The sequence below is a fragment of the Oryctolagus cuniculus genome, chromosome 17 (genome assembly GCF_051225735.1).
Source record: "Oryctolagus cuniculus isolate XC-2025 breed Fujian yellow rabbit chromosome 17, ASM5122573v1, whole genome shotgun sequence".
Classification (NCBI taxonomy): Eukaryota; Metazoa; Chordata; class Mammalia; order Lagomorpha; family Leporidae; genus Oryctolagus; species Oryctolagus cuniculus.
Genome location: NC_142883.1, coordinates 24,595,971 through 24,621,468, shown reverse-complemented (window position 1 = coordinate 24,621,468; position 25,498 = coordinate 24,595,971). Strand labels below are relative to the sequence as shown.

General features: G+C 44.8%; 1 protein-coding gene across 7 annotated transcripts in view; it reads left to right on the top strand.

Moving 5' to 3' along the window:
• The window catches only part of SKAP1 (src kinase associated phosphoprotein 1), a 304,258-nt gene that overhangs the window by 51,003 nt on the left and 227,757 nt on the right, over positions 1 to 25,498 (top strand). For all 7 annotated transcript variants that reach the window (XM_008271352.5, XM_070060822.2, XM_089318110.1 and 4 more), the window contains exon 3: positions 15,866 to 15,891. In XM_008271352.5, the coding sequence (XP_008269574.2) occupies positions 15,866 to 15,891 (26 nt within the window). The remainder of the gene's footprint in view (positions 1 to 15,865; positions 15,892 to 25,498) is intronic.

Sequence of the window (25,498 nt, the reverse complement as noted above, 5' to 3'; positions counted from 1 at the left end):
TCCGCTCAGTAAAACATTTGTATGTGTCGGACCACTTTCCCCAAGTGACAGTGCTTGAGTAAACCGTTCACTTCCTCCTCAAAACATCAGTCACCGTGATTGATTTTTATGTTGATCATAAAGAGAAACGGAGTCAACTAAAAGCAGAGTGAGGATCACAGACCGGAAGCAGTTCATTTACTTAACAAATATGTATTGGCCATTTGTCTGTGGTGGGCACACAGCCAGGTGAAGGAAACAGTGTCACAGAGCTTGTATCTGTATTTTTCAAGGAGTGCCTGGGCCGCCGAGGGACTGGACTCATGAATAGAGCCAGCATGGAGCCCGTGGCCCACAGATGTCTTGTCTAGAGGGCCTAAAGTGTTTGATTTCAGTTTGTTACATGCCTGGAGTTTCACCACTGAGAGAGTTCTTAGGCCCCCGATTCTCTTAAAATGCACAAGTTCACCTGGACAGTTCAGCAATATTAGTCCTTGTCAATGGTTTCCTTCAAACTTTTAGTTAAAATGGTGCACTGAGGACATTCAACAGCCGGTATGCTTGGGGAGCCACCGGTATGGCTAGTGCTAGGACACTGAGGCTTATGAAAGTAACAGAGGGGGGCCAGTGCTGTGGCATAGCAGGTGAAGCTGCTGCCTGCAGTGCTGGCACCCCATATGGGTGCCGGTTCCAGTCCCGGCTACTCCACTTCCAATCCAGCTCTCTGCTATGGCCTGGAAAAGCAGTAGAAGATGGCCCAAGTCCTTGGGTCCCTGCACCCACATGGGAGACCCAGAAAAAGCTCCTGGCTCCTGGCTTCGGATCGGCATAGCTCTGGCTGTTGCGGCCATCTGGGGAGTGAACCAACAGATAGAAGTCCTTTCTCCCTGTCTCTACCTCTCTGTAACTCTGCCTTTAAAATAAAATAAATACATCTAAAAAAATTAACAGAGGATCATTTTCCTCAGGAAGATTGGGGGCTTCTGAGACTGTTGCCACTGCAACTTCAGAACAGCAGTCACTGTTAGCATTCATCACTCATGTACCACGTCAACCCAGTGCCAAGGACTTTACAATTGTCTCATTTTATCCTCAAAACAGGTATGGGAGGTGGCTACTGTTGTAATCCAGTGGCTGAGGAAAATGGGGATCAACTTGCTGAGGGTTACACAGTTCTTGGGGCTCTGGAATTGGGATTCCAACCCTGGCAGTTTGTTGGGCAAGCACTCGTATTGAGGCTCAATGTTTTCATAAAAAGAATAGTGCCACTTTATTCATTCACTCATTAATAGGTTCAACAAGTGTTTATTGAGCCTATACTATGTGCAAAACATTTTTGTTGTGAAAATGACTTAGGTCCCATAGTTTTGAGCAAGACAAGTCAAATGATTATATAATAAACTCACCTGTAGGGTTATTGTTTTGTACATAGAGCCTAACGCAATACACACCACATAGCAGATGCCCAACGAGTATTCCCAAGGACCTTACAACTGGATGGACAACATTTGAAAAGTTTATACAAAGAACTGTAATTCAAGATATATTATGGTAAAAGCATTAGAAGAGGTCCACATAGATAGAAGTACTGCGAAAGCCCAGAAAAGGGAGTCACTTCTGGTTGGTGGGCTATGGGACACCCTTATGGGCGAGTTGGCATCATGGGTTGAAAGGAATGGGTTTTTGCTGAGACACTTTGCATAGAAAAGTGCCACGTACAAATATGCGGAGAAGATGAAGCATAGGTGTGTTTGGAAACCAAAGGATGATTTCTGTGTAGTGGGTAGAAGGGTAGAAGGGAATAACGAGAGCTCTGTCTAAAAAGATGGGATAGAAGCAAGTAGTAGAAATGAAGTGTTGACTGGGTTGGGGAAGACAGGTAGGTAATTGGGGGAGTGGGTAAAGCAGGATAGATAGGTGAAGCAGAAGAGAGCTGAGGAGGGGTATGCTAGCAGGGGGCTGTGGACAGCACATAGGTCTTTGCCACCAAGACGGAGGCCTCCAGGAGGCAGGAGATGGTTGCAAAGCAGGGAAAGATAACAGTGTCAAAGTTGCTCATGTTCTCTGCCCAGAGAAGGAAGACAGATCTCCTGCACCTTATTTTATTTTCCAGCTTTACTGAGGTGTAATTGTATACAAAGTTCTGCATGTAGGTGATATACACAATTTGGTGACCAAACCACTTTTCAGAACTTTATGAGAAGAGACATTCTAAATGGCTGGCTTTATGCTTCAACTTTTGAAATGTGATTGATTTGTACATTAAAGACTTTATTTACTATTATTTAGATATTTAACAATATTTCATAGATTTTTGAAGCTGGCCTAGACAGTTTGTCACCCTCCATTACTTTGTTTCAACAGGGAAACGTAGTCTAAGATCCCAACAATTGGAAATGAACTTCAGGAATTTGATCCGTACTTAAACTGGGGGCTGCCTGTCTAGAATTTTCTTAACAGGCAACCGTTGGTAAAATATTTGTTTTCTTTATAGTGTTGTCCAACCTCGTTCCACCACTTGAGTTACCTGGGGAACCTTGTTTTAAAAATAGATTGCTAGGCCCCTGCCCTGGAGATGCTAATTCACTAGGTCTGGGGTCTACCTGGGAGTTTGTGTTTTGATAGAGCTCCAAGGGAGTCTGAAGATCAGGAAAGCATGTATAAGTCTTTATCAGGATACCTTGTTTGTTTGTTTTTGGAAGCAAGAGGCTAATTTGGTTTTCAGAAAAGCGATTTTACAGAGTAGTGTGAGAGGAGGCTGGGAGGCAGGCTGGTGAGGACGTCTCCCGGTATGACTGGGATGGTTGAAACGGCTTGAGAACTGCCAGTGGCTGACGACATTTCAGCCTAATTAGCTCCTGGGGAGGCGGGGCATAGTTCTTGGGCTGTGCTTTGTGGCTCTCGATGGCCTGGCAGCATCTTAGGATGATTCTGTTGCTGGAGAATCCCTCAAAGTAGAGAACTGGAAATCCTGGCCCTAGGAAGGGCCTGGGATCGACTGGTTCATTGCACAAGAACTGTGAGGAGCCTGACCCGTGCTGGAACAGCCAGGTCTCACAGCAGTTGAGAGGTGTGTGTCCCTTATTGGGGTGCCTGGGTTCAGTAGCCGGCCCTAACTCCTGACTCCGGCTTCCTATTAATGCAAATCCTAGAAGGCAGCAGATGATGGCTCGAGTAATTAAGTTCCTGTCACCCACATGAGATGACTGCATTGAGTTGCTGGCTCCCAGCTTTAGCTGGGCCCGGCACTGGCCTTTGTGGGCATTTGGGGAGTGAATCAGCATATTGGGAGTGAATCAGCATATGGGAGTTTGTCCGTCTGTCTGTCTCTCTGCCTCGCAAGTGAAAGGAAAAAAAAAAAAACAAAACACTAGTTGCCTCGTCATTAGCCTTGAAATTATATTCCACTCCTTTCAGATTTGTAAGAGTTTGACTGCTGTAGATATTTTACAGTGAAATAAATTGGAGAAAACACGACTTTGGTATAGAATCTGATAAAATTAGGAAAAAAGATAGAAGGCAAAAACAGTAATCTAGAGTAAGTAGGTTATATGCATTTAGGAAAACTGAAACATGAGTTGAAAGTGATTTCTCAGTTTCTGTGTACATTTCAGTTCTTAACTGGAAGAATGTGTACACATTTCAGTAATTCTTTGTGGTTGTTAGAGTGGTTACTGATAGAAACCTGCTTTCTGCATTCTGTTTTTATTTATTCAGATTTTGGCACAGTGTGAATGAGTGAAATAATATTATGTCTTTAATTAGGACTCTGTTGTTATTTTTCAATTAATCTGTGTCAGTAGCTTTAGCATTTGTATTAAATCATTTTCTTCGTGAAAGCTTTTAATGAGGAAACAAATTGATTATATTTATATATTGGACTCTTGCCACTGTGGTGTGTATTCAGTCGTATCTTTTGATGTATATTTTTGTCAGTCATTTTGTGGTTTGTCTTTGAAGCCAGGCTTTGGGGGAGAATTTTCTTCACTTAGATGGAGGTTTCAATTGAACAAAGCTTTCTTGTTTTTCTTTCTCTTCTTCCCTTTCTTTGATTCTCTCTCCTTCTTTCCCTCTTGCCTTGGTGTGTAATGCAGAGGAAATGAAGGTATACCGTCTCCATGTTCTCCGGAGTAAAATCCATACCCCGCAGCATCGCTTGGAGCACCTTGTCCTCTGCCTGCTCCTCCAGCCTTGTCTCCCCCACTCCTTGATGCGCACTCTGTGCTCTGCTCACACCAGACTCAGCCCTTGCTGTTTCTCATCTGTATTTGCAGAGTTAGCAAGCAGGCATCGATCATGGGTTCTGTACTGCTTCCCCTGGGGGCTTAGTGGCGTCATGAGATGAGAAGATGACAGTGCAGTCTTCTAGATGTTACCGAGAGGTGTGCACAGGCGGGAGACTGAGCTGAACCTTGAAGGACAGGAAGGGGGCGTGGAAGCAAAGGTGTGCTGGCAGAAGGAGCAGCAGCACATGAGACCAGGAACAGAGCGGGAGCAGCCCTCCCCGGAGGGCTGGGGAAAGTCACCGGTGGGTTTTAAGCAAGACAGTGAAACTGGGTTTGCCTTGTGGGTCATTAAAGCAGTGATGGTGCCCGTGATGTGAATGGCTGCTGTTTCCTGGAGGCTAACCAAGTGCCAGGCCCACGCTGTGTTCTTTACGTGCAGTACCTCTGCTAGTCCTCCCAAGGACCATGTGAGGTAGGTATGGTTCTTGTTTCCATCTTAAAGATGAGGAAACACAGGCTGAAGTCAATGTCTCACAGCCAGAAACCGGAGGAGCTGGGCCTCCAACCCAGACCTGTCTACAAAGCCTTTGTTCATCATGGCCTCTGTGCTACTTCCATCAGCACCAAGGAGGAGGGGTCTGAGTGACAGGTGATGGCAGGTGGACTCTTCAGAGCCTGGGCCCACTGGTCTCTGGGAAGTGTCTTGAGGGCTGGAATGAAGTCAGCATCTTCAGGCATGGAGGACAGCAAGATTAACCAGATCTGAAGGGAACAGAATCTACAGGTTCTTGGCGACTGATGGAATATACACAATGATAGGGAAAGACATGAAGGGGCCGGTGCTGTGGTGTAGCAGCTAAAGCCGCCGCCTGCAGTGCCAGCATCCCATATGGGCGCCGGCTTGAGTCCTGGCTGCGCCACTTCCAGTCCAGCTCTCTGCTATGGCCTGGGAAAGCAGTGGAAGATGGCCCAAGTCCTTGGACTGCTGCACCCTCATGGGAGACCCAGAAGAAGCTCCGGCTGTTGCAGCCATCTTGGGAGTGAACCAGCAAATGGAAGACCTCTCTCTCTCTCTCTTTGCCTCTGCCTCTCTGTAACTCTGCTTTTCAAATAAATAAATTAAAAAAAATAAAGAATAGAGACATAAAGAAATGATTCCTAGGTTGTAGTTGGGTGGATGGTGATGCCATCCATTGAAACCGGAAGCACATGAGTAGGAGAGGCTTGGGACTTATGACGCGAAAGACCATTTTACTCCTGAGGGGGAAGAGTATAACCATATCTCCTGATTTTGAACGTTTTAACTGATTAGTAAGTGTTTGATACATGCAGGCCCTATAGTCAGGTCTTTGGCCACTGGTTTCTTCCCTGGTGAATCTAAATCCCATGGCCTTGTCCCTCCAGTCTTCTGTCCTTTCATCCAAAAAGCCTGGACAATATTAACCGTGGATCAACTCAACTGGCTAATTTCTCTGCTCTTAGTACCTGGGCAGCTCATCAGTGCTAGAGAAAAACCACACAATTACATTCTTCTTCTCTGACTGCAGCCGAACCCCAAGTGAGGCTCAGCAGTGAGTTTATGTGCCTCATGTCAGTAACCTTTCCAGCTTCCTTCAATGTTATTTCTCTTCAAACCTTTATTGGTCTTTACCTCATCATGTCACCTCCGGTGCTTTGCACGATATCACAGCCTACATCACAAGAGAAGACCAGCTCTCAGGTTGGAACCCACTCGGCGTCCTGCCCCACCCTCAAACATAGGTGCTTTGGGTGCTAGGCTGGGCGTTTGTCACTTGCTCTACCAATGGGCCTGGCCTCTCTGTGGCCCTCCCCTTCCCCTGCCGTGCATCTTCTATGTGATCGAATCCTTCAGCATTCCTTATCTGTAGGCGCTAAGACAGGTTCTGGCACTGTACAGACCTGGGTTCTCCCAGTCCTGGTTTTGACCATTTGTGTATTCTGGGCCAGGATTGACACTTCACACCGTTTTCCTGTTTTAGGCAAACTGATCTACTGTCTGTGTTTCTGTGCACTTAATCCCTCACAGAATGTTTGCGGATGGTGGAGATATATTTGTCTCACCATTACTGAGAGCGTGAGTGCCATTCTCATAGCCTGAGCTACGGCGGATGTGCTGGCACACTGATGCCTTGCCTGGGTGAGCTCAAATAACTGGTCTACCTTGGCATGTTCTGTGTAACACTTGTTCCTAAGGGAATAACGTGACCATGTTCATAACCAGACAAATCTCAAAGGCATGAGAGTTGAAAATAATTTGTCCAAGGGAGTTTAAAATGTTTTCATAGACGCCAACCCACTTTCAAATGACTCTGGCATTTTTGAATCTGTCCCCAGTGCAGCACAAGCTCAGCTGTGGGGGTCCCACGATGTGGACTCTTCAGTTTCTGTGGTGGGGATGGATAGCCTCTTTGCACTTCATTTTTCTCATCTGTAAAGTGAGGACTGAACAACCAGAAGTGTCCTTCCAGCTGTAAAATTCAGTGAGTACGTGGGCCACAGTCACAGCCACACAGCTATCAGTTATTTACTAATCAGGTAGCCGAGAGTCTCCATGATCAAAGGGTAGCTATTAACCTGCAGAAAGCAAAAAATAAAACAAAATCAGATCTCCAAGCCTCAGTAGTGACAAAAATGCCAGCAGTGTAAGGGACAGTGATCAGTTAGGGCTCTCTCCCTGCGTGACCTGGTTTCCCCCTTGTGCTAGTCTGGAGCAAAAGCTGTCTCTGCCTTGCCTTTCGCCCTGCTCCCAGCCTGTCTCCAGCTCCCTCGTCCGTCTCTCATCCCCTCTCTTGCTCTCGGGCAGCTTCTTAAACTGACGCCCATCCTTCTCCTTCCATCCACATTGCGAGTCTACTGGATTGGATCACAGTGGACATCAGTCTTTAGCCTTAGAAACAAGCAGACAAACAATCAGACCTTTCAATGGAGTCCTACTGAAAAAAAAGTCTAAATTCTGACCCAACATTTAGAGTCTTTTATGTTGCTACAATGTACCTAGCTTATTTGCTTTTTATTCATTCATTGAGTTACAGTTGGTTTCCTATTATCTGCAGGGAGTATGGGGATTATGTAGACATACAACTGAGACTGTACAGTGAGGGGACTGTCCTCAGTCTGGGAAGTAGGGGCAGGAATGTTAGCACGTCGGTCTCCAGACTTGCAGCGGGAAAGCTGGCTACTGAAGAGGAGCTCCCTGGTTTTCTTACTGTTCTTATCCAGAATGGATGTTCAATTGACCATAGCAGCGATTCCAAGTAGCAAAAGGGTCATAGAAGACTCTAGCAGTAAATATGGTCTTATTTAATGTCTATTTTAAATTTAAATTCTTTTTTTATTACCTGAGAATGCATTTAATACATTTTGGAGGAGAATCGTGGATTATACTGTTGCTTGTTAATTATTTAATAAAAATTTAGTTGTGACCATTGTATTTGCATTTCTAAAATTTATGGATGTAGACTCAAGACCACAGAAATATCGCATCCTCCAAACAACTCCAGGACCTTCTTATCACAGGTGTGTGTATACATATATATATATACACACACCCACACACACACAAGTATATATATAATATAAAAATATATTATTATATATAATTTATATAAAATATATATGCATATATTTTAAAGACTTATTTATTTGAAAGTCAGAGTTACCCACAGAAAGGAGAGGGAGAGAGGGGGAGAGGGAGAGAAAGAGGTCTTCCATCCATTGGTTTACTCTCCAATTGGCTGCAACAGCCAGGAGCTTCTTCTGAGTCTCTCATGCAGGTGCCGGGGCCCAAGGACTTGGGCCATCTTCTACTGCTTTCCCAGGCCATAGCAGAGAGCTGGATCGGAAGTGGAGTAGCCGGAACTTGAACTTGCGCCCATATGGGAGGCAGCACTGTAGGCAGTGGCTTTACCAGATATGCCATAGCACCAGCTCCCCACAGGTGTTTATATTAATTGAGTTGCATGCATCTTGTCTGTTGTTACCATAGTACTTTGTTGTGTACTTTCTTATTAGATTGTCATCTATCTATATAGAGATATCTCCTATTTTAACTAGATTAGAAGCTCTTTGTAGGCAGGCACTAGGTGTTATACTTTTGATGTCATTGAAGGATTTAAGATTAGATGAGGCACCAGCTCCCCTCTGAGGACCTTCCCTTTGCTGCCCAACTGTTCTAAGACTGATGTTGGGACCCCTGGGTCCCAGTCCCCTGATGCTTCCACCAGAGACTTCCACCAGATGGTGCTCTTTTCCCATTTCTGTTCTTGGGTGTCACTGGCCAAATTACCCTTTGTCACTTGTCCACTCCTGCAAGGCACTAAATGGGATGCTGGTAGTAGACAGAGAATTCCCAAAACCAATGGGAATCTTTCCAAGGGAGAAAAGAGGTTACAGGAATAGCTGCAGTAGACAAGCGCTTACCATTGCTCACCAAACGCATTTCCTTGGGCATAAATCTGCCCCTGCTATGTGGCTCGCTGCTCAAGGTCAACTGCAAGGGGTTTTCCTAGTCTTACCAACTTGCTGTTGAAACCTTGCTCAACTAGGTGTCCATCTGAATCCTAAGATTCCATTTTTGATGCCAGAGCAACACTTCAATGTTAGTCTTGCAGTCTGATTGGAGACAGCCACTACCACGGAACAGAGATGGCCAAGAGGAAGATAGAAGACTCCCTCTTGGGGCTCTGAGAATTGCAAACATCAGAAGACCGCTGCTTGCATACAAGAATGAAGTTCCAGCCGGCGCTGCAGCTCACTAGGCTAATCCTCCACCTTGCGGCGCCGGCACACCAGGTTCTAGTCCCTGTCAGGGCGCCGGATTCTGTCCCGGTTGCCCCTCTTCCAGGCCAGCTCTCTGCTGTGGCCAGGGAGTGCAGTGGAGGATGGCCCAAGTGCTTGGGCCCTGAACCCCATGGGAGACCAGGAGAAGCACCTGGCTCCTGCCATCGGATCAGCGCGGTGTGCCGGCTACGGCGGCCACTGGAGGGTGAACCAACGGCAAAAGGAAGACCTTTCTCTCTGTCTCTCTCTCTCTCTGTCCACTTTGCCTGTCAAAAAAAAAAAAAAAAAAAAAAGAATGAAGTTCCTTGATCTCCAAGAAAGGATTTGATTTTGTTCAGCAGGTGGTTTACCAAGGCGGGCAGTGTATCGTGTGTCTTAGAATTTCATATGGGTTAAATAACACTTTAATACTTAAGTTGCAAAAAGCCGCTTCATCTAGATGTTCTAGATTTACAACATCCCAGATGTCGGCTTTTCTGGATAGCTAGTTTTTATAATGTCATTACAACCCTATTCATCTAACCCAGTGGGTCTTATTTTTGGTGGATAGTAGTGGAGGGAGGGGAGTTACAGGCACTAATGAAGTCTGTGTACTCTTCAAGGGTTAAGAAAATATGTATTACTTTTTAAAAAGATTTATTTATTTATTTGAAAGTAAGAGTTATATATATGTATGTATTTATATATGCATATGTATATATATGTATACACACACACACACACACACAGAGCGTGCTCTCTTCCATCTGCTGGTTCACTCCTAAATGGCCCCAATGGCCAGGGCTGGGTCAGGCTGAAGCCAAGAGCCAGGAGCTTCCTCCAGGTCTCCCAGGTGGGTGCAGGGGCCCAAGCAAGTGGGCCATCTTCTGCTTTCCCAGGCCATCAGCAGGGCGCTGGATCAGAGGTGGAGTGGTCGGGACTCAAACTGGCTGCAGTATGCGATGCCGGCATCAGAGGTGGTGGCTTTACCTGCTCTGCCACAATGCCGGCCCCACATGTATTACTTTTAACTCAGTTTTAGGGCGTTTATGAATCCCATGAAGCCCAGCTATGAACCCCAAGCTAAAGACTTCTGATCTAACCACAATCCAATATCAATAGGCCATCTAGAAAAATAATTGCACCTTCCATTAAGTACGTAGATGTACTTTCTGTATTACAGCTAGTAGGAAAGCAGTTAACATGGAATTTAAGAGCTTGGGCCCTTGAACCAAGCAGACCTGGAAACAAATTTTGGTTCTGCTACATAATAGCTACATGATCTTGGGCAAGGAGTTTCTTCAGGTTTGGTTTCCTCTTCTGTACAATGGGGATAATACTAGCACTGACCTCCTAGGGTTGCTAATGAAGATTTAAAAAAATAATGCATGTGAAGGTATCTACAGCACAGCGCCTAGCATGTGTTGAGTATGTTGATTATTTTATCACTAGGAAATGGAATTTGTTTTCCTTCTTAGGCACGTCCAACAATATGAAGACTGTTACAGTTTGTGTCTTACCTAGTTCACCAGGATCTATTTATTTAGCTGGAAGGGTTTAAAACTGAGTACTTTAATACCAATGGCCATTTTCTTTGATTAATTCCATGGTTGAGAATTTGATACCACTCCACCAAACTAATGATTTCGAGTCGCCCCATCTCCAGCAGAGCCTAGTAATGTATTCTGTGAGTTTCGGGTGGCAATCCAGAACAAGGTGTTTGCAGCTGGGAGATACTGAAGTATGACCTGTGGATGGAGCATGTCTATTCTAGTCACTGACCCTCAGCACCTCAGTGAAGGGTGTGCCACAGAGGACATTCAGCAACTGCTTGCTGACTAAGAGACGGAGTTCTCTCAGAACAGAAACACGTCTTTGAAGGGAGAGTCAGTTCTGAGGAGTGTTTCTGTTGGGTTGTATTTTCAAGACAGCCCTCCCTATTTTCTTGTTAGAGTGTCTGTCCTAAAAGCAGTTGCTGGAATCGGAGACTTGTCTGCCTCATTTACTGGCCGGGCCCAGTTATTTCATCTCTTGACACCTCAGTTCCCCCATTTAGGGAACGGGATTCACAGCAGGGTTAGGGTGCGAGGGCTGTGGGTTAATATCGGGACGTGCTTCGAGCGGTGCCCGGCACCGCGTTCAGCCGACCGTGGCGCCTGCCACTCGCCAAGATTTCCTGCACGCGATTTATTTGCTGAACCTTTCCCCAAACTAAAGTTCAATTTAAACATCCTTACGTTTAAAAAAAAAAAAAAAGTAATGGACTTTGGCTCACACAGAACGAAGTCCTAAAGTTTCCGGGCTCGGTTCAGCAGAGCAGGCTCCGCGTCGGGAAAACTTTGCTCTTCTGTTTGAGCCAAGAGAGGCTCACGCCGCCTGGACAAGACGGCATCTGCATCTCCGCGGCTTCCGCGCTTCCTCCCCGCTGGCTCTGTGCCCAGTGTCATTGGCGTGGACCCGACGATGTGGAGTGTGAGTATTGCAGAGGACTGATGGCCTCCCTTTCCTATTGAAGCCGAGGCTTCAAAGAGAAGATTAAAGAAGTGTTCGTTATCTATTTTCACAGGCCTGATAGGGAATTCTCAGAGGCCTTTAGGATAAACAGCCCTATGTGTGCAAGCATGGGCTTTTCCTTCTGTGTGCTTCTCTTGTGGTCTTTGTATTTCGGTTTAAATTTTCCAGTTGCAGACTTGCTGGGGACTCTGGCTAAATGAGGATTGCTTTCAGGGGGTGAGAATTGGAAGCTGTTGGCAGGATTTGACTAAATGGTTCTGAAGAGTAGAGTCACCCGGCGTGGAGTCGCTACGGGGGTGAGGAAGGGCCTCTGTAAGATATGTTTAGCAAGATAAGATTGAGACCTTGGAGCTGTCCCCCAGAAAATAATCACGGTGCTCTCCACTGAGAGATGAGACTGTCACCTCTTGCACTTTCCTTTTTAAAGTGTCGCCGGGAGCCCATGCTGTGGCTCAGTGGGTTGGGCCACTGCTTGCAATGCCAGCATCCTGTATCAGAGGGCTGGTTGGAGTCCAGGCTGCTCTGCTTTTGACCCAGCTCCCTGCTAATGTGCCTGGGAAGTCCTTGGGCCCCTGCACCCATGTGGGAGACCAGAAGAAGCTCCTGGCTCCTGGCTTCAGCCTGGCCCAGCCCCAGCCATTGTGGCCATTTGGGGAGAGAACCAGCAGATGGAAGATCTCTCTCTCTCTCTCTCTCTCTCTCTCTCTCTGTCTCCTTTTCTCTCTGTAACTCTGAGTTTCAGATAAGTAAATAAACGAATCTTTTTTTGTTTAAGTAAAAGAATCCTGTGTTGGGCCTGTGTTGTGGCTCAGTGGGTTAAGCTACTGCTTGCAATACCAGCATCCCATATCAGAGAGATAAAAATAAATGAACCAGTGTATACAAAGAAGGAAATAAATATATCTTTTGAAAAAGTGGTATCCTCTGTGAGCTGTGGGGTAGAGATGTGTCTTTAATTCTAATTTCTTCATATGGTTTTTATTGATAGAATTTTTTATAATAGATAAATAAAATTGTATATATGTAAAATATGATTTGGTATAGGTATACATTGTGAAATGATTACCATAATCAAGTCATCTGTCATCTCATATAATTACTTTTTTTTTAAGATTTTATTTATTTATTTATTTGGGAGATAGAATTATAGACAGAGGAGATACAGAGAAAAAGATCTTCCATCCACTGGTTCACTCCCCAAATGGCCATCATGGTCAGAGCTAGACCGATCCAAAGCCAGGAGCCAGGAGCTTCTTCACATTCTCCCACACAGGTGCAGGGGCCCAAGCACTTGACCATCTTCCACTGCTTCCTCAGGCGCTTTAGTAAGGAGCTGGATCATAAGTGGAGCAGCCAGGACTTGAACCGGCACCTATAGGGGATGTTGGTGCTGCAGGTGGTGCATTAATCCACTGTGCCACAGCACTGGCCTGAACCAATTCATCTTATAGCTGAAATTTTGACAGAAATTTTTAATTACAGTACTATTAAGAATAAAGCAAATCTGCTATATAATTTCAACTAGACAAAACTGCTACTTTATTTGATACTGTTAAGTTCTTTCTCTATAATCAGATCTCTTAGGATATAGCCACTATTGGCAGAAGCAATATTCTTTATTTTTCTAAGATTTATTTGTTTTAAAGGCAGAGTGACAGAGAGAGAGAGGAGAGACAGAGCTTCCATCTGCTGGTTCACACCCCAAATGGTAGAAGCATTACTGTTAGTGTACATGAAATTTTAAGACCATCTTTCTTCTGGACTAACAGGAGAAATCAGGAAACCAGGGCACTTTATAGTAGGTAAGAAGGGAGCTAAAAATAAGAGTTAGTTGGAGTGGGGATCCCGGAAGAGGAGGGCACATAAGAGGCTGAAATCAGTCATAGATTTTGCCTCATCAGCAATCTCCTGGAGCTGCCCTTTGTTCAGGAGTCTTATCTGCAACCTGATTTCAGTTTTCCTGGGCCAATAAACGAGGACAGTGTTGATGAGCAAAGGGTCTGCTGCTGCCATCATTAACATTTGGGAAGAAAGAGTGATGTGTTTGGTTGTGTGTGTATGTGTGTGGTGTGTGTGGAATGTGCCTGTGTACGTGACGTGTGTGTATGGTGTGCATTTGTGGTGTGTTTGTACTGCATGTTGTATGTGGTGTGTGTGTGTGTGTGCTTGTATATGGGCCATGTGTGATGTATGTGTATGTGGTGTGTTTGTATAGTGTGTGCTTGTGGGGGGGTGTGAATGTGTGTGCATGTTCACACCTTAATTTCTAATTTCATTGGGTAATGATTGGAACTGTAGGTTAGGGCAGTGCCTCAAGAGAAGTTGGAAAAGTCCTCACCCCTTTAATGATAAACTTGATTAGCTATGCTTTCCAGAAATGAGTTCCACAGAAAACTTTACTGTGGCCAGATACATGGGAAGCTGCACTGCCTGCTGGGTGGAGCCTGACCCACCGTGCTGTTAAGCATAACTTGTTTCAGTGTCAGTCGGTTTCTTACCCTGATGTGGACGACGCTTCTCTGAGCTGTTGAAGCTTTCCTTTTCCTAGCCCTTCCTCTGTGCCTCCCCTCTCCCCTTTTTCCACTGCAGATGTCAAAGCTGTCCTGGACTTTCTGTCCTTTAAGCCAAATATCTTACATTTCCCTATAGCCGATTCCCAGCTCAGAACTGTTCTGGTAGAAGATAACACGGTCATCAGATTTGTTCTCCACCTTCCCTTCCCCAACTCGAATTTTTTCCCCCAAATTAATTTCTGGGTAATGGTGACTTCCTCCCCACTGATCTCCTTCCTCTTCATTTCCGAATTTGCATCTCATAGGGCTGATGTCCCCCAGGTAGCAACCAGATCTAATGTCAGTTGTGGATATACTTGATTTTTTTTTTTTTTTTTGGACAGGCAGGAGTGGACAGTGAGAGAGAGAGACAGAGAGAAAGGTCTTCCTTTGCCATTGGTTCACCCTCCAATGGCCGCCGCGGCCGGCGTGCTGCAACCAGCGCGCCGCGCCAATCCGATGGCAGGAGCCAGGTACTTATCCTGGTCTCCCATGGGGTGCAGGGCCCAAGCACCTGGGCCATCCTCCACTGTACTCCCTGGCCACAGCAGAGAGCTGGCCTCGAAGAGGGGCAACTGGGACAGAATCCAGCGCCCCGACCGGGACTAGAACCCGGTGTGCCGGCGCCGCAAGGTGGAGGATTAGCCTAGTGAGCCGCGGCGCCAGCATTTGTGGATGTACTTGAAAACACACCACTAACACCTGTCATTGCCCTTGGGGTTTGGACCATTTTAAGAACTTGTTAAACACTATAGACTCTCTCTCTCTCTCTCTAGGAAAAGAAATGGTCAGATGCATATATACACCCCTGAGAGGTCAGGGTGAGACAGCAGAAGATACCCATCTGTTTAGTAGCATGGACGTCTTTATGTCCATAGCAGGAGTTAAGGTGGAGAGAATATGAACGTGCTTGAGTGTGTGGAAGAGGGAGTGTGCAGGGAGGGAATAAAATGAGCCAAGTGCAGACCACGCACTGTGGTGTGAGAGGAATCAGGACAGCAGGTGTAGGGGTGTGAAGCGGGTGAGGGAGGGTTCACTTTATTTTTATATGAGTATAAATGTGCAGGGGAAGGGCCAGGTTGAGAGGAAGAGGCTGAATATTTATGAGAGGAAAATCAATAGAGGATAATACGAGGTTCCTGTGAAGGCAGGAGGAAATGGCATCCAAAGGATAATAGGCCTTTGTGGGTAACCACCATGCTTAGCCTTGTTTCTGTGGGGAAAAATGAAAGTTAGGTTGCAAAGAGTGACTTACAAATGATCCTTTTCACCACTGCCATTTCATTAAAGACGTCAGGAGTTATCAGTTTTGCCCATCATTTCCCGAAATAAGGGAGGAGAAGGGGTGGTGCGGTGGGCTGCAGGAGCCTTCTACTTTTCACAGACGTGAAAATGTTAGGCAGCCTTGGGTTCATGCTTCACCTGGAAAATGCAGACTGCACATGTCACAGGCGCTTGAGATGTGTGGGCGGTGGTGGTGGGATTTGGTTGTCATAACAACTCGGGGTGCCACTGGTACCTGATGCTCGGGACCAGGATTGGGAATGGACAGGTTGTCACAACAAAGAACCATCCTGCTCACAGACGATGCCCTTCCGGTGAGAAACCTTGGGCCACTGTTCTGTCTTGGGACCATTCTCTGTCTCATGTCAAAATTACCTAAGGAGCTGCAGCTGTTAAGCTTTTGAGATGCTTAGAAATCTCAGGGATGATTCTGTTTGCTTTTCTCAAAGTCAGCATTATAGCATGCTTTCTGGACTTGGTGCAAGAACAGTGCGAGTTTGACTCATCGCCACCTTTTCCCTTGTATTTCAGGTACTACTGGGACTTCCAGCCCCAAGGTGAGTCCCCTGTGCCTCCGCACAGTGTTCTGAAATGTGTCCACAGCGTCCTTTCCTTCTGCCTCTTCTGCGTTAAGCTTCTCCACGGAGTGGCATTCGCCCTGCCTGAGGAAAGTTAGTGAAGTGTTTAATTAACCTTCACCCTGCTGGGTGCCCCCTGCCCTTCTTTTTAGCAACAAGAGACTCTTCGCCTCTGCCGTCTGCGGGGGGGCATGGCTGCATGAGTGTACAGAACCCGACCCATTGCAGCTTTCATTCCTCGAGCTGTTGGAGGCCAACGGGAACCAGTGGCATCCAAATAGCATGGCGGCCACGTCCATCCTGAAAGCCCTGGGAGAGTTCCAACTTAGTGAATCCTTCATTTACTTCAGAAATAAATTCCAGGAAGTTACCTCCTCCATCACAGTGCCCTTCCCCACAGCCTGCCTGCCTGGCAGCAGAGAAATGTCAGACACGGAGCAGTGTCGAAATTCCCACTAGAACAGTGTTATCACATTTTAATATGAGCCTCGCCGCAGCCCCCGTGCTGCTAATTGCTTTCGTAGCATTGTTTTCCTGCTTTTGCTTGATGAACCCAGCATCTGGCATGATTCTGAAAAGTACAGCAGACAGCTGTGTGCAAAATTGGATAAAGAGAGACAGGAGTAGAACACATTTCAAAAGGTTCAAAATGGGAATATTTTTTCCTGAATTCAAACAGTTTAAGGGACTACCTTCAAAGAACATGCATCTTTCCTTTTTAGTACCCTGAGAATGTCAGAAACATCATCCGAATATTAATTAATTTATTATAAAAGGCTGGTTTTAATTTTCCCCGAGAATCACATAGTTTTAGAACAAACTTTCAGAAAGCTGGGTAAGCAGGATGTTTCTCAGCTTTTACAAACCAAAATAAACTTTTCTGATACTTTTTATTCTCTTAATGTTGTCAATGTGTCCAACCTCAGTGAGCAGTAACACCTTAAGGAAATTTAAATCCTGAGTGACATACTAGTTTTATTAAAATTTTAATATCCATAGCTCATATTTTTTCAAGTCTATATAAGGCTTTCTTTAAAATCCAAATTGAAGAAATAAAAATCTTATATTTTTAAAGCTTTTGACTCTTGTAAGTTAGAATACTTATGTTATATTTAATAATGTAGTGTGGCATCATTCTGTATTTCATTATCCTAAAGCACTTATAGCTGAAAACATGAACTGAGCAGTAGAAATTTATATGTAATATTGTCACAGTTTGCTTTGCAAAATGTGAAATGCACTATTTAGGGAATGGCCTTATAGTTCAGGGTTTAACAGATGTTAACCCAAATCCACAGGGGGCAGAACATGATTGCAAACTGGCAGAAATGAATGGAATTGGGAGAGTAGAATTAATTACCTAAAGGAGAAATAAAGAATTAGTGTCAGAGATGTGGTATAGCAATGTGTTGAGAAGAGAACATAATTTTGGAGCTCCACACAAGAGGCTATATGGGATTAGAAAGACAAAGGCCACCTCTTACCAGCGTGCTGTGAGGGTGACATTGCAGTCACCCTCAACACAGGGCAGCTTCTACATGCCTGTTCTCTCCTAGGGAGAGGGCAGAGGTGGAGCAGCCAAGGGAACAGCAGAAAGTAGTTTATTTGCTCGTTTGGAAGCAAAGTAAGGAAAGACCAATTTGAGAAATGCATTCTCTTGCCCCTACCCTTACTCCTCTACCCAGAGACATTTTTGGGGGGTTGAAGGGAAGAACTTTTACCTTGCCCTTGTGTTCATCTCTTAGCTGACCATGTACTTGGGAAACTGGTGGGCTGAGTGAGAGCAGTAACCGGCCTATTTGCTGTATTGTAAGGACAATTTAGGATGGTGAGAAGAATAGAAACATGTAAGAAAGAGAACAATGGGGGAAGAATGTTGAAATAGTGTTGGGATGTGGGGTGAGAATGGACAGAGCTGATGGCCCTAAACTTTCCTAGACCTTAGGAAAGGACCCTCTGTGTAGGAGGGTTATGGAATAAATTTTGTTAACTCTGCATATGCCTGAATACACACCTGTGTTCTTCAGGATATTTGGGCTAAATGGGGTCTGATACCTGAGAGAGAGAGAGAGAGAGAGAGAGAGAGATGGACAGAGAGAGGGAGAGAGGTCTTCCATCTGCTGGTTTACTCCCCAGATGGCCGCAACAGCCAGAGCTGAGCCAATCCGAAGGCAGAAGCCAGAAGCTTCTTCTGGGTCTCCCAAGTGGGTGCAGGGGCCCAAGGACTTGGGCCATCTTCTACTGCTTTCCCAGGCCATAGCAGAGAGCAGGATGGGAAGTGGAGCAGCCGGGACTCGAACGGCACCCATATGGGATGTGGGCACTGCAGGCTGGGGCTTCACCCGCTATGCCACAGCGCCAGCCCCAATAACAGCTTTTTTTTTTTTTTTAAAGATTTATTTTATTTATTTGAAAGAGTTACAAAGAGAGGTAGAGAGGTCTTCCATTTACTGGTTCACTCTTTCAAATGGCCACAATGACCGGAGTTGAGCTGATCCAAAGCCAGGAGCCAGGAGCTTCTGGGTCTCCCATGAGGGTGCAAGGGCTCAAGGACTTGGACCATCCTCCACTGCTTTTCCTGGCACATTAGTAGGGAGCTGGGTTGGAAGTGGAGCCGCTGGGACTCAATCTGGCGCCCATATGGGATGCTGGCACTGCAGGCCAGGGCTTTAACCTGCTGCACCACAGTGCTAGCCCTGACAAATAACAGCTTTATCGAGATGTAATTCAACGACCATAAAATCCACCCTCTGGAAGTGTACAAGTGAGTGGTTTTTAGTATAAATCACTGAGTGGTACAGCCATCATCGCTGTCTAAAATTTCGGAACATTTTCATCATCCTAATAAGAAACCCCATACCCATTGCAGATTGCACACTCCTCAGTGCTATATTTTATTCCTGTTGCAAGGCTGTTGGGGATTAATCACGTCTGTAAGCATCTAGCACAGTACCTGGACAGAATAAGCAGTTTATATTTATAATAATGTCATGTTAATAGTGATTTTTTTCCCCACATTTTAATCCCAGTTTCTTACTGGTCTTCTGTCAATTTCCTGAATGATGTTTATTTCAAAAGGAAACATAAGGAAGATAAAACATAAGCCAAAGAATGCCATACTTTGATACAGAGGGGACATAAATGGAAGAGCTCTTTTAATGAGCTCAGATATAGCTGGAGAATATGAAAAAAGGTGTTTTAATTTTAATATAAGATGTAAAGATTTTCTTAACAATTCAAGTCCTGTTTACTCTAAAACCTTTTTTTCTGTTTAATTTTTCACTTAAAGTCACAAAGAAACCCACTAGAATCTTTGCCATGGAGTTTTTACTGTTTCAGGAATCAACTGTCTAAAAGATGACACCCATCAGCCATCAACAATAGGATCAGTTTTACTCTTTAGAGTTCGTGACAATGTCCCTGAGTCGTTGAGCAAACTGATTCCCTTCATTTCGCTTCAGCTCCTGCTGAAGTTAATTATTGACAGTTTTAGTTAATTCAAGAATGTCAATTAAAAGGTATAATGGGGGCCGGCACTGTGGCATAACGGGTAAAGCCGCCGCCTACAGTGCCCACATCCCATATGGGCCCTAGTTTATGTCCTGGCTACTCCACTTTCCATCCAGCTCTCTGCTATGGCCTGGGAAAGCAGTAGAAGATGGTCCAAGTGCTTGAGTCCCTGTACCCATGTGGGAAGACCTGGAAGAAGCTCCTGGCTCCTGGCTTTGGATTGGCTCAGTGCTGGCTGCTGCAGCCAACTAGGGAGTGAACCAGTGGATGGAAGACCTCTCTTTCTCTCTCTGCCTCTCCTTCTCTCTGTGTGTAACTCTAACTTTCAAATAAATGAATAAATCTTTTTTTTAAAAAAAGTATAATGTTTATAATTTAGCTTACTGCTATAAAAACAGTTGTGAATATTAAATAGAATTTTCTATCATGCACACAGAGTCTAAAGCAAATAACAATATTTAAATAAAAATGTAGGGAAAGACCTTGGGAATATTACAATTATATATAATAAGATCATATTTTTTTGTCCACTGGTCACTCACATAACACTTGTAATCATGGTAAAAATGGGCCAGGGAAATTTCTTGCCATCTCTGAGTATCCACATGGGTGGCACAGAGGATTTCTGAAAAAATTATCCAGAAATATTTCAATATGAATGAAAATTCTACTTTGTGAATCTTAGAAATCTCATTTTGAAATGGCAAACCTAGTTCCATGTCAAAGTAAACACATGCCTAATTTTTTTAAAGATTTATTTATCTGGCCGGCGCCACGGCTCACTAGGCTAATCCTCCGCCTAGCGGCGCCGGCACACCGGGTTCTAGTCCCGGTTGGGGCGCCGGATTCTGTCCCGGTTGCCCCTCTTCCAGGCCAGCTCTCTGCTGTGGCCAGGGAGTGCAGTGGAGGATGGCCCAGGTGCTTGGGCCCTGCACCCCATGGGAGACCAGGAAAAGCACCTGGCTCCTGGCTCCTGCCATCGGATCAGCGCGGTGCGCCGGCTGCAGCGCGCCGGCCGCGGCGGCCATTGGAGGGTGAACCAACGGCAAAGGAAGACCTTTCTCTCTGTCTCTCTCTCTCACTGTCCACTCTGCCTGTCAAAAAAAAAAAAAAAGATTTATTTATCTGAGAGGCAGAGTGACAGAGACAGAGAGAAAGAGGTCTTCTGTCTGCTGATTCTCTCCCCGAATGACCACAACTGCCAGGCCAGGGCCAGACCAAAGCCAGGCACTCAGAATTCCACTGGGGTCTCCCAGGTGGGTAGCAGAGGCCCAGACACATGAACCACCCTCTGCTGCCCTCCCAGGCATAGCAGCAGGGAGCTGGATCAGAAGCTGAGCAGCTGGGACCTGAACCAACACTCCAAACAGCTGCCTATTTCCGTGGCAAAAACAAAGAAAATAAAGTTAATAAAGAAAACTTTATTCTAAATCCACATTAACTATAATTAATAGGGATTCAAAAGGTTGCTCAACTGGTGTATGGACTTGATGTTCATCCTGAGACAAACTATAAACAATTTCATCTACAAAAGAATTAGAAATTTGAACGCTGACTGGTTATTTTAGTTTATTGAGAAACTACGGTTAATTGTTTTAGATGTGACAATGACATTATGATTAGGTTTCTAAAAAGCAGTCCTTATTGAAGCAAAATATGCTGCGGTATTTTAAGACAGTCTGACAAGGCATAGGGGAAGAGGTATCAGCGAAACAGGCGGAGTATCAGCGAAACAAGGTACCACGAACAGCAGCTTGCTGAAGCTCCGTGATGTGGACCCTGTTTTGCCTGCATTTGCACATTTTTTCAAATTCTCCAGAATGCAAAGAGAAAAGGAAGTCCAGGTTGAGATTGATTAAAAATGGGATCTTACTCTTTTATTTCTATCACAAGACCTAGTACATTAAGAAACAAGAAATTTTACATAGCTGGATGCAAAATACATAGAGCGCAGAACTGTCTTCTAAACTTCGTTGTCTCGGGTTAGTATTTCGTGATGCAAAGGGTATGAGCTTTGAATTAGACCTCAGTTGGAATCCCAGTTCCTCTACCTGTAAGCATCGTGAGCTACAGCAAGTGACACAGCCTCTTGGAGCTTCAGTTTCTTCATGGATAAAATCCCACTGTAATAGCTGCTCCACTGTTATTACGACTGTACCGAGTTAGAATGAGATGATAGCTCACCAGGGGTGCTTGCCATGGGCTAGGTACTTATTAAAGTGGTAACAGGTATTATTTGATGTCTCAAAGTAGAGTGAGGCAGGTAAATGCAGGGAATGTTGATAATATTTAGGTTATTTCACATATTTCACATACCTTTCCATGAAATTCATCCACTCCAGTGGAACCAGTGTAGGGCCACGTTGCTCACCACGTGTGCATTTGTAAGGTTGGTGTGTGTAGGGTGCCTGCACAGAATTTTTGCTGGTGGGTGCTTCTGAGGTTAGATTTATGAGCTTATGGCTGTATGACGTCTGAGTTATGTCGAGTGGAAGCACAAATGTCACGCGACGTCTCATCCCTTACCATCACATACTTGGAGGATGTAGTTATGACAATTACAAGGAGCAAAACATTGAAGCAGCAAAGAAACACCATCTTTACGCTAAGAAAAAGGGGGGGGGGTTCCTTTGAAGTGGACGAAAAGTGTTTTTGAGTTAATGGAGTGTACTGTGATTTTACTGAGTTTTATTTATGAAACTACTCTTTGCACTCATGCCAAAAGGCTTTCGCACAGTTCGAAGTAGGATTTATATAAAGAAACACAGCCCAAATTCATGACGTGTTTGCAAATGTAAGAAAAAAGTCTGAATTTACAATATTTGTAATTTATTGTTAAGGATCTTTCTATCACTATTCTTGGAATGCTAATATTTTATAAACACAAGTGTTGGTTATGAACCTGGAATTTACTAACCTATACTACTTTTTAAAAAGAAATCTCCCAGCATGTTTTCCATGTCTTTGGGCGAGTGGGGGACTGAGGAGGGGAGAAATGTGTGTAGCCCGAACCCTTCAGCCTTTGGCTTCAGCCCAACCTTTTAGTATCAACAAGCTTGACAGGCGCCTTCATGGCCCCACTTCCTTTCGGCATCCCTCCCTTTCCTTATTTGCTACATTTTATACAAATTCATCTGCCCAGAGTGGATATACACACAGAATGTTTTTGAAGTTAATTACAGACTTTGATACCTTTTCAAATAGTTCACTTCCCACAGTCTTATAGTTTGGGTTTTGTTTTTGAAGAGTAGAATAATGCATTTTTAGATTCATACACTCATTGTTTTACAGCTACTGTCAAAGAGTTTTTTTTTTTTTTTAAAGATTTTATTTATTTGAGAGGTAGAGTTACAAACAGTGAGAGGGAGAGATAAGAGAGAAAGTTCTTCTGTCCACTAGTTCACTCCCCAAATGGCTGCAACCGCCAGAGCTGTGCCAATCTGAAGCCAGGAGCCAGGTGCTTCTTCCTGGTCTCCTAGGTGGGTGCAGGAGACCAAGGACTTGGGCCATCTTCTGCTGCTTTCCCAGGCCTTAGCAGAGAGCTGGATTGGAAGAGGAGCAGCCAGGACTAGAACCAGAGCCCATATGGGATGCCGGCGCCACAGGTGGAAGATTAACCTACTGCACCACGGCGTCGGCCCCAAGGTGTTTAAATTTTTTTAACATACTTTTTTACTACTTAAAGTTGAAATTTTGTAAGATTTCTATGTCTTTTCTCAATGTACAGCCCTGAGGCTCAGCGTCTGGCCTAGCAGCCCTCACCAGAGAGCCTGGGTTTGAGTATTGGCTCTGGCTCTTTTTTTTTTTTTTTTATGGTAATTTGTGGAATTTTTTCTCCACTTTTTCCCCTTGATCAATCTTGCCAAGGGTCTATTTGTTTTAATAATTTTATTTTAAGGTTTATTTATTTATTTGAAAAATCAGAGTTATGCAGAGAGAGAGAGAGATCTTCCATCTGCTGGTTCACTCCCCAAATGGCCACAACAGCCGGAGCTGTGCCAATCCAAAGCCAGGAGCCAGGAGCTTCTGCATCTCCCACATGGGCGCAGGGGCCCAAGCACTTGGGCCATCTCCCACTGCTTTCCCAGGCCATAGCAGAGAGCTGGATCGGAAGAGGAGTAGCCGGGACCTGAACCGGCGCCCATATGGGATGCCGGCAATGCAGGCTGGGGCTTTAACCCGCTGCTCCACAGCATTGGCCACCTCTCTGGCTCTTGACTCCAGCTCCCTGCCAGGGATAGATAGGGTTGGGTGGAGGTTGCAAGCATTTGGGGAGTGAACACAGGATAGGAGTGCTTTCCCTCTCTCTCTCTCTCTCTCTCTGCCTCTGCCCCTCAACATTTTTTTCCTAATATGCTATCCTTGAGTAGATAATATTGAGGCATAAGGAAAAAATCTAACTTGCAAGTAAAAGAAATCCCTGGATTCAGATAGTGCCGCCTTCTGTATTCCCTACACAATATATTACGTACAAGCACGCTCATTATAGCTTTGTTTGGAATAGCAAAGACTCCAGACAGCGTAAGTGTCCAGCAATGGGAGACTAGTTAAATAAATCACACTATAGCCATTTCATGGAAAGCTATTTGGGACCAAAAGAAACTGGTGTCTGTGTGTATGTGTGTGTATGCACATGTGTAACACGGAATATTCTCCAAGGAGTATTGCCAAGTGAAAAAGGCAGTTTGGGAAATTTGCAGTTTGTCTCTGTTGTGTGTGTGTGTGCATGTGCTTGTGTATGGTTTTTGGAAGGTAACAGGAATTATTACATTTGGTTGAAGGGGATGCGGGCATGAGTGGAAGACAGAATCCTACTGTGTAGTCGTCTGGGAGCATTTGATGTTTCACTATGTATGCATGTATTGTTGTTGAATTAAAAAAATTAGTTAAAGGAAAAAAATGAGATAAACCTACCTCATCTGCTGATACAGAGCAACCAAGAGGATTAAATGTTTAAGAAGAAACGCAGGATACAGAAATGAGTAAGTGCTCTCTTTTGTTAAAAAAAAAGAAAAAGAAGACAAACACTATGCACACAGGCACTTGCTATATATTTAGGTAGAAAATTCACAGAATACCCAAGAAGCCTCTCAAGGTTGCCCCTGGAGAGAAGGAACAAAAGAAGGGAGGGGAGATGAGGTTCCATCACACACCTTGTAATGTCTGACATTTTTGTTCAATGAAGAAACTTAAAAAAAAAAAAAAAACCTTGACATGGGGCTGGCGCTGTGGCACAGTGGCTTAAAGCCCTGGCCTACAGTACTGGCATCCCATATGGCCACTGGTTCAAGTCCCGGCTGCTCCACTTCCAACTAAGCTCCCCGCTAATGCTTCTGGGAAAGCAGTGGAGAATGGCCCAAGTCCTTGTGCTGTGCACCTGTATGGGAGACCTGGAAGAAGCTCCTGGCTCCTGGCCGTAGATCAGCTCAGCTCTGGATATTGCAGCCATCTGGGGAGTGAACCAATGGATGGAAGACCTCTCTCTCTCTCTCTCTCTCTCTCTCTCTTTCTCTTTCTATGTAACTCTTTCAAATAAATAAAATAAATCTTAAAAAAAAAGAACTTACCATGATAAGGAGCTCTCTTCAATAGAATCATTCAAATTTTCCCCTGCAAGTCTTTATTTATTTCCAAATACAAGTTTAAGGACAAGGCCCTGAAGATGCTATAAAACAGCAGCATTCTGTTTGAGAACCAGCAGAATGCGGGTACTTTGAGAAGTTTGTGGAAAATGGAATTAAAGGGGCTAAGCCACTGCTTGGGATCTCAGCATCCCACATGGGAGTACAGGAGTCCTCACTACTCCTCTTCCAGTGCAGCTCCCTGCTAATGTGCCTGGGAAGCAGCCAATGATGGCTCAAGTGAGTTCCTGCCACCTTACGGAGTATCCAGATGGAGCTCCTGCCACCTGACTTCAGCCTGGCCCAGCCCTTGCTGTTGCAGCCAACAGGGGAGTGAACCAGAGAATGGAAGATTTCTGTCTGTCCTGTCTCATTCTGCCTTTTAGATAAATAAAAAAAATTAAAAAAAATTGAATTAAAAGATGTTTATTTTAGTGCCGAGTTTTTGAAATCTG